The sequence below is a fragment of the Cynoglossus semilaevis genome, chromosome 13 (assembly GCF_000523025.1).
Source record: "Cynoglossus semilaevis isolate Cse_v1.0 chromosome 13, Cse_v1.0, whole genome shotgun sequence".
Classification (NCBI taxonomy): Eukaryota; Metazoa; Chordata; class Actinopteri; order Pleuronectiformes; family Cynoglossidae; genus Cynoglossus; species Cynoglossus semilaevis.
In genome coordinates, this window is record NC_024319.1 from 3,524,501 (window position 1) to 3,533,264 (window position 8,764).

At 45.1% G+C, this 8,764-nt stretch overlaps 3 protein-coding genes across 5 annotated transcripts in view; 2 read left to right on the forward strand and 1 right to left on the reverse strand.

Annotated features, from left to right (window-relative positions):
- LOC103388124 (ectonucleotide pyrophosphatase/phosphodiesterase family member 7) overlaps positions 1–1,799 on the forward strand; it is a 3,158-nt gene extending 1,359 nt beyond the window's left edge. The window contains exons 4-6 of the mRNA XM_025061478.1: positions 1–102; positions 517–739; positions 1,144–1,799. Coding sequence (XP_024917246.1) covers positions 1–102; positions 517–739; positions 1,144–1,214 — 396 coding nt within the window. The 3' untranslated portion in view covers positions 1,215–1,799. The remainder of the gene's footprint in view (positions 103–516; positions 740–1,143) is intronic.
- Positions 1,800–2,239: 440 nt separating this feature from the next.
- The window catches only part of LOC103388096 (sodium bicarbonate cotransporter 3-like), a 17,790-nt gene continuing 11,265 nt past the window's right edge, over positions 2,240–8,764 (reverse strand). For 2 of the 3 annotated variants that reach the window (XM_008322967.3, XM_008322968.2), the window contains exons 14-24: positions 6,597–6,842; positions 6,130–6,229; positions 5,807–5,968; positions 5,606–5,719; positions 5,363–5,524; positions 5,036–5,287; positions 4,462–4,530; positions 3,683–3,988; positions 3,296–3,372; positions 3,098–3,205; positions 2,240–2,753 (exon numbers count right to left, since the gene is read on the reverse strand). In XM_008322967.3, the coding sequence (XP_008321189.1) occupies positions 2,672–2,753; positions 3,098–3,205; positions 3,296–3,372; positions 3,683–3,988; positions 4,462–4,530; positions 5,036–5,287; positions 5,363–5,524; positions 5,606–5,719; positions 5,807–5,968; positions 6,130–6,229; positions 6,597–6,842 (1,678 nt within the window). In that variant the 3' untranslated portion in view covers positions 2,240–2,671. Of the gene's footprint in view, positions 2,754–3,097; positions 3,206–3,295; positions 3,373–3,682; positions 3,989–4,461; positions 4,531–5,005; positions 5,288–5,362; positions 5,525–5,605; positions 5,720–5,806; positions 5,969–6,129; positions 6,230–6,596; positions 6,843–8,764 lie in introns of those variants that run through there. The other variant, XR_003051538.1, reaches the window with a different exon arrangement.
- On the forward strand, positions 7,406–8,679 carry LOC112487944 (complement C1q-like protein 4). The gene is made up of 4 exons (XM_025061688.1): positions 7,406–7,647; positions 7,775–7,825; positions 8,086–8,214; positions 8,305–8,679. The coding sequence occupies exons 1-4, from the start codon at positions 7,512–7,514 to the stop codon at positions 8,586–8,588; spliced, it is 600 nt and encodes a 199-aa protein (XP_024917456.1). The 5' UTR covers positions 7,406–7,511; the 3' UTR covers positions 8,589–8,679.

The following is an 8,764-nucleotide window of genomic DNA, read 5'->3' on the forward strand; positions in this document are numbered from 1 at the left end:
GTCTACAAGAAAGATGAGATGCCTGAGAGTTTTCATCTCGGGAAAAGTCAACGGTTGCCACCAATTGTGGTCATTGCAGATCTGGGATTCAACCTAAACTCGGTGAGCTTTAGCGAAAAAATAATTTCTTTTGAGAACATGTACTTAAACTGTAACTTTGAACACAAAGAACATATTGAACGATAAGAGGACCAAGTTTCTGACCCCGCCTCCTGACTAGACATCGCATAGTTATGACCCCCAGGCTCCTCCCCTTTTCCATGATTAAAGATCAGGTGTATATGATTAAACTGATCTAGGATCAGATGAACCTGATCAACTCAGGTTCAGTTGATCCTAGATGTACAGGAAATAATCAGTGAAGAAGAAAAGCATCAGCCAAAAGTATGACTGGAAACCTGATGACATCACACTTAGACAACTGTCAGTCAAAATCAGGTTTATTTAAATTGTGCTTCTTTATTGCGACTTCACACAGTTCCAGGTACTTACACTGCTTTTCTTTCATTCAACCAGAGATTCATCGTCTACGTCAACAAAGGAGATCACGGCTTCCACAACGGTGAGATGGACATGAAGACCATCTTCAGGGCATTTGGACCCGACTTTAAGAAGAACCTCCTGACTGAAGCGTTCGACAGCATCCACATTTACCCTCTAATGTGTCGACTGCTGCAGATCCAGCCTGCTCCACACAACGGTTCCCTGGCTGTGACCCAGGAGATGCTGATCAACAACAGTAAGGAGGAGGATCCGACTGATCCTAACAGAACCAGGAACACATAGAACCATTTAGAAGAACCGGAACGGGTCAGTCCAGTGAAGCTCAGACAAATCACTTTGACTGTGCGAAAAACTGTTCCAAGAAGTTCTCAATGTATATGGTCTCTGTTTCCAGGTCTGTGTAGAACCAAACGGTCCCATCAGTACCTGGGCCTCTTGGTGGCAGCACCACTCAAAGTCTTCTTTAGAATCATGGTTAATGTGGTGGAAAGTCACACCGATTCGGCTCCTAGATTATTAAACTAAAGTTCCTGGTTCTGTCCCTAGTTTTGGTACCAGTTCCTCCAAACTATCCCATGATTCTTGTACTGGTTTGGTTGGACTATGACACCTAGTGATCTCCGTGTTTGTGTTTTTCAGGTGGATCCAGGTCCTCGGTCGGGGTTTCTGGTTTTCTGCTTCTCCTGCTCGTCTTCACCATGGTTTATTGATCCTGATCCTTATTGATCCTCCAACACGTTTAGCTGATCGTGGATCTGATCCAACTGATCCTGGATCGCACACAATCGATCCTGGATTTGCTCCAACTGTTCTTGGAGTAGATCAAAGACATTCACCATCCGATCTAACCGGTTTTGGATCAGGTCTAACCGCTTGTGAAGAGGATCCAACTGATCTTGGGTTTGGTCTAACCAATCCTGTGGCAGATCTAATTGCTCAGCGTGATTCTGGATCTGATCCAACTGATTCTGGATGAGAAACAACTCGTACTGGATCAGATCCAACTGATCCACCTGATTTTGGATCAGATTTAGATCAGCCACCATCAGATTTGACTAATCCTGAAGATCAAGTGGAATTTAAAAAAATACAGCATCAGCAGCAGTTTTTGTTTGAGTTACTTTTTCTTTGCCATCGTCCAAATTGACCTATAAAAACATCACTGATCACTTTAGCGCATCATCATTACTTATGATCAAAGGATTCGCTCCAAAACCAGGATCAAAGTCCCGAAGACAAAAATCGGTGACCATCGTTTGAGCCAGTTCCTTGACCAGACCTGCCCGGTCCTGGACCTTGGAGGTCTGACCAACTGGATTCACATCAGATTTTGACCAGACACAGTTTGTTTTGACCAGACCTGCCCGGTTCTGGACCTCGGAGGGCTGACCAACTGGATTCACATCAGATTTTAACTTATTCAAGATTTTTTTAAAGTAGATCAAACTGGATCAAATTCTTCCAACCCAACAATGCATTTAAATCAATCCCAGAAATCAGATCCAATCGTTCACCTGACCTTAGATAGACCTGACTGATCCAGGATCAGATCTGATGGATTACTGGTCCGCTGTGACATTACCAGTGTACCTGACCTGTGTGTGGCTGATATTTTTATGCTAATTTATTCTGTAAACATTTGTGAATTAAAACTTTTGAAGTGATGAAGTTTTTTTTTTTTTTTAATGATTTTACCCAACATTCCACTGTCAGCTAAAAAACTGATGGATCGATACAACGTTCAGATCTGTCGGTGGTCACCAACGGAGATTTATTTAAACAGTAATCATGAAAAAGTCAGTGTTTGATTGGTCGCTGCAGCAACAAGGTCAAGCACTGTCACAAACAGACACATACACTCTGTCTCACACACTCACACACACACACACACCAGCATCATCAGGTAAAAACAGATCATTTAAAATCACAATTTAAAGTTTTGGACGTCTCTGAATCACAGTAAGAGACGGTTGGACACAGACAGCAGCCATCTTTGATGGACAGCGTTTCATCATAAAACGATGATAAAGGTTGGCCTTCAGGGGCTAAAATACAGAGGTAACAGAAGTAAGAGGGCGTGACAAGGTGAAGCCTCATTGGTCCTTCTGGAGGCCGTTCACCTCCGTCCAAAGAAGAATAAGTCACAACAGCACCACCGTGTGGTGGATCATAGCAGCGTCTCCGTGTTCTCGACTTTGTCTGCGTTCTCGTTCTCCACTTCTATCTGGATGCTGGGCACCTTCTCTGTGCTGCAGAATAAACAAAGACCATTGGATCTGATCAAAATCCTCAACCACACGAATCTTTCCACCTTAATGAAGAACCTGACCACACGAATCTTTCCACCTTAATGAAAAAGATGTGAGTGTAATATGTGAAACTAAACCTTAAAGACAAAATTACAGTGACTTTAGCTAACATGGGTACAGGGGCTGCTGGTCCATTTACTGCCTCCTGTGGTCAGTTCGTGTCACTGAGTCAATAAGAAAATTACAATAAGTGTCTGTGGCAGCAGTGGATCAACAGCTGCTGTTGTGAATGACTGTAAACGACTCTCGTTGAGCAGCAGGGGGCGCTCACAGCTCTGACTTACCTATGGCAGTGTCGGAGAGATTTGCTGCTTTCAGAGTTCTTGAAGATGGATTTCCAGATTCCACTCTTTGCCATTTCATCTGAAATGTTGACCTCCGACGGGTCTGAGCTGCACGCACACACACACGCACACACACACACACACAAGCATTAATCGGTGACTAACTGTTCAGATCCATGTGCTTTGAGATCGACTCACCGTCCTTTCAGTTCTTTCATGGCGTTCCCACTGTCATACAACGGATCATTGTCTTCTTCCACCAGCCGCTGAGCATTCTGGGAAAAAACAGCAGATACACAGATGGAGATGAAGGCACTAAAGTCACTGTAACATCTTTTATTGTCCTTATTTACAGTCAACAGTTTAACTTTAAGCTCCTTTTGAACTAACTGTGAGGGACACGTTTAACTTCTGTTGTTTTTACTGACTAAGTTGTTGTAAGAGCCACCTGGTGGCTGATGGTTGACATGTCACCCAGCATAAAATTAAAACTAAATTGAACTTTCAAAGCAGCATGATGACATTTCCTCAGCACAGTATCCAGACAGTCACTGAAGTGGAGATTAGTTTGCTCCTCCTTCTCACCTCCTTCTGCTGCTTCTTCTTGTCGTCCTCCTTCTTCTTCTTGCTCTCAGGGATCAGGTCGTCCAGCCAGCTCAGCTCTCTCTTGGTGAAGCAGAAATCCAGCAGCTTCCTGATGAAGACCAGAGCCAGGACCATCATGGGGAAGACCACGGCTGCAGCCGAGGCCTTGATGGTCCACAGGACGATGAGGCAGGAGAGCTGCACCACGGTGAAGATGTGCACCTTCCAAAGAGGGACGTATCGTAGGTAAATCAGATCCGGCTGGTGTTTGGCCGGCATTCCGAACAGTTTGATCCGGTCAAAAAGCTGCAGACGGAAAAGAAAACACAAGATAAAATCCTCTGACAAATGTTGGAATCATTTGAATATGATGGACGTGATTCTTTATTGTAACCATCACAATTATAAAGGTGCAGTCTGCAGTTTTGTTCACTTGTAGCATGTAGCTCATCTGGCCTGTAGGTGGTGCTAAGTACATATTTAAAGCCCTGTTCCATGACTCATAGACTGGTGCAGAAATGTTGAAATTATTGAGCCCTGTTCCATGACTCATGACTGGTGCAGAAATGTTGAAATTATTGCAGGTTTGTATAAAAATCTACTGCAGATTTAAATGACTACAGTTTCAGCCTTTAATTTCCTCACACATCCAGACGACCTGAGACATGAGGACGGTCTGAGGTTTGAAAGACCGGGACATTTGTTCTGGAGCTTTTTGTCTGATGTTTTGTCTGAGTTGCAGAGAACACACAAAAATAAAAGACAAAACCAAATGTGACCTGAATGCCTTTGAGTGAGGACACGCCCATGTAGAGGAAAACTCCGTACAGCACCGGCATGGGGATGAACTGAGAACAAAAACAAACAGTCAAAAACTCATCTGCTTCACATGGGTTAAAAATACAGACATACAACAGACATTTAACCTAAAAATGACAAAAAACGCAAAACATCTGTGTCAAATTATCTGCTGCATCTCACTGTAAGACCAGAGAAAGTCACTGATTTTTTTTCTCACAGACCAAAATCTAATAGTTATTTTAGGTAAACTATAAAATATAATATACAATATTGTCAAAAAAAAGTACAACTTCCAATGTTTTCCCAAATGTTACCTGGTAAAATAAGAATTTAAATAAACATATAATAAATAGAAAGATGTTAGCAGAGCTGAGGTTGTCTTTTACTGGACATCGGTCTGGTTCCTTCTCATACAGGAGCTGGAGATGAAGCTCGTCGTTAGCCAAAACGATACTTACATCATTTAGAAAACCGCTGCTAAAAAAAAAAGAAAAGAAAAAAAGAAAACGCCAGAGAGTCTACCTGGAAACATTATCCTCCTCTGACATTCACCTTGAGAACCGAGGTCATGAAGACGGAGCAGCCCATCAGGGTGAAGATCAGGAATCCCGTCACTCTTTGCTCACGAATTCCCAAGAACTTCGGCTGCTCTCCAGGAGCGGCGCATTCCGACTCCAGCTTCAGACTGTTGACATGAGAGATGGAGAGGACGGTGGCCGCGACAAACCACGGCAGGCCCATGATGGAGCAGACCCCAAGCATCAGCGCCACCACCAGGAGGTCCAGGTGATAACCACACCCTTTCTGTAGAACCAAAAACAAAACGTTCAGGGAACCTGGCAACATTCCAGCTGTCAAACAAAGGAGCAACCTTCTCACCTTCAGCTTGTTCTCCTTCCTGTTGACAATGACGGCCGTGATCTGCTGGTCCATGAAGATCAGAATAGTGCAGAGCAAAGCCGGGATGGAAGCCGCCAACACTGTCCACCAGGGGTTAGAGCCCAGTGGTGATATGAACCAGCCCCGGGTGCTGGACGTGGGCTGTGAAAGAAATAATACATATCAAATATAAATTATAACAAAAAGACTTTGTGTCAAACAGAACAGACCAAAGTTCTTTACCTGGAAGCGGTCTGGAACACGGAGTTTGGGTGAAGGAACTCCCACCAGATAATCCAGGAGGACCATGATCATGATGGTCAGGAAGATGGCAAAGTCACTGATGGTGGATCTGACCTTGAATGAAAACACAAAACACATTTGTGTGTGTGTGTGTGCGTGCACACAGACGTGCACGTGTGAGTGAGACCAACAGGCCCTCACCTTAGTGGGGAAGTAGCTCCTGGTCTTGAACTGTTTGAGAAACGAGGACAGAAAAAAAGTGGTGAAGAAGAGGATGACGGACCAGAAGAGGACGTCAGGGACGTATGGACCGAGGTGTCCACAGGCCGAGCCCACAAAGACACCGCGGAGCTGTACACACTCCTGAAAACAAGACAAAATCAGGCGATTCAGTAGCAGTTCCACACGATGACCCCTAAATGCTGCCCCCTGCTGGACAGTCTTGGCCTCGTTGGGTTGAAAGCAGTATCGTGTGGTTAGATGGAGAAAAAGTTCTAAAGATTAAAGATGTGCGTTTGTCTGACCTCTGCATTAAGCTCCTCCCACTGGATGATCTCGGACGTTCCGTTTCTCCACATTGGCTGGAGTTCGGCTGAATCGTTGCCAGGGGGAGAACAGTGACACCTTGGGAAGAAAAAAAAACCAAACAATTATTTCATGTCTCGTTGAAAATGATTTTTTTCACGTTAACTTACATAAACGACACACTCTCTCAGCACGAGGTTCATACATACATTTGTTGATTTTAGCTCACAGACCAAAGTCCAAAGAGAAAAAAAATCTTTAGATCACAATCACAGCGGATGTTTACCCACTGCTGCCTCCGTCACTAAGTTCAAACTGTGAGACTCCTCTGTTTAGAATCATCTCTTCAGTTTTGTCTTTGTGACACAAACTGACCACAGGAGGCAGCAGCGGACCAATAGTAATGAAAAGATCATAACGGATGGTAAAGATCTAAAGACCGGAGCAGAAAGTTCTGCCTCCTCACCTGTAGAACGTCAAGTTGTCCAGGTGGTTGTTCATGTTGAAAGGGTAGAGCTCCCCCAGGTGGACAAGCTTCTCCAGTGCCTCGTAGATAAAGATGATGCAGATGAGCGCGGCAAAGGCCTCCTCGGTAAAACGAGTGATGTAGCAGACCAGAGTGCTGGCATCAGTGGCCACCAGCACCAGGCAGAGAAAGGCAGTCCACAGACCGATGCTGGTCCTCAGCGGTAGGTAGGCCAGACCGTAGTCACTGTGGAGCAGAGGGCAGGGGTTTGAATCCTGTAGAGACACTGATCATCCACTAAACACCCTGTTGTTCAAAAGACACACGTTAGCATTAGCAGCTAACCACTATTAGCATGGCATCTATTGACCACTGACTGTGTTCAACAACATTCTTTTGCTTTAGTTCTTACACGACCCCGGATCACTTTACCTTGTGACAGACTTTTTTTCCTTTTCATTTTTCTCTCTTCTTTTGTCAAATCATCTAGGATTTAGTTAAAATATTAGCGTTTCTTTCCAGAAACTTTCCAACATGATAACCTACATTTTAGTCTGGAAGTGTTTGGATACAGTTGAGCTACTGTATTTTCCAGCTAAATTCTACTGGAAAGGTTTGGGTAATAAAATTTGATTGGTCACAGGTGGCGCTACTGCTCGGAGCATTGACACCAAGGCCACAGATGGAAACTCCTTGTCAGTCATTGACCACAGACGTTGTCTGAGTAAAGAACCTCTGATCCTCAGCATTGTCAACAGTGAAGACACGTTGTTTGCAGATCTTTGCTGACTGAGATTAAGGACTGACCAGAGTCTCAGACTGCCTGATGACCCTGAGGTCAACGACCGCGCTGAGGTTCTATAAGAGGACCACGAGACCCTCTCACTCCTGTCCGTCTCCTGCCAAACCACCATCATGAGTTCAAGGCTCTGCTCACTGCTGCTCCTGGTCCAGGTGCTGGTCTGGTCCAACTCTGCTCTGCCTGTGGACACGCAAAGTGAGCTGGATAAGATTAGAGCCACTCTGGAGGAGATGAAGGCCCAGAAAACAGGTACCAGTTTAGGCTGGAGCTAGAAACTATTCCTGACACTGGACACAGTTCCTGGTTTTAATTCTGGAAACTCCTGCACCTGGATTGTTTTAAATTGTTTCTTATTCTGTTTTTGTTTTTCTTGCAGACATGAGTGCACGTCTGGATGTGGCCGAGCAAGAAGTGAAGAGGATCAAAGGTCAGTGTGATATCACGGACATTCAGTCAGTGTTATGTTGAAGTCATTGTGGGGTGACCTGGAGCTGCCTCCTTCACAAATCTTCTCTTGAAAGTTTCTACCTCATTTCTCAGCTCACTCCCAGTTGTCACCAACACTAATTGTTAGTCTTCTGTCACTCCTGTTATGCTGTCGTTTTGTTTGTTGTGTCTGGTTCACGTCTTCGACTTCATCCTCTCGTCTCACACATAAGGAAAAAAAAATGTTTTTGTTTTTTTTAGAAACTCCCAAAATTGCATTTGCTGCGTCTCTGGGAAACAACGGCCTCCTGAAGACGACTTTAGGATCAGTAGACCTCATCTACAAGGATGTCATAACCAATGTGGGCGGGGCTTACAACTCTAGCACAGGTACGACGTCGCATCCAAAAAAAAACATCATACATAAATGAAAGGCATAGAACCGTTAAAGAACTCTTCAAGAACTGTCCTTTCTTCCAGGCGTCTTTACGGCACCGATCCGAGGCGTCTACTACATCCGTTTTACCGCCAACGCTCCGAGTGACTTCCCAATGAGCGCCGTCCTCTACAAGAACGACGCTTCCATCCAGCTCATTGCTCACGAGCAGACGTCCGGCCAGGGCAGCGACACAGCGTCCAACGGCGCTGCTCTGCTACTCGAGCGAGGGGACAGACTGAGGTGGAAGCTGTGGCACGAGACCCAGATCTGGGACAACAGCAACCACCACAGCACCATCAGTGGGTTCCTGCTCTTCTCCATGTAAGACCAGTCGCCACTGACGTCAACGCTGACATCATGATCCGTGACATCATCACTGACGTCACCATGATGTCTGTGTGACCCTTTCTTTCTGTCCCCACAGGGAGGAGGAGAAACGTCAGCCAGAGTTGGACTCTGAAGCTGAGCTGAAGAACCTTCAGGCTTCAGTGAAGCAGCTTC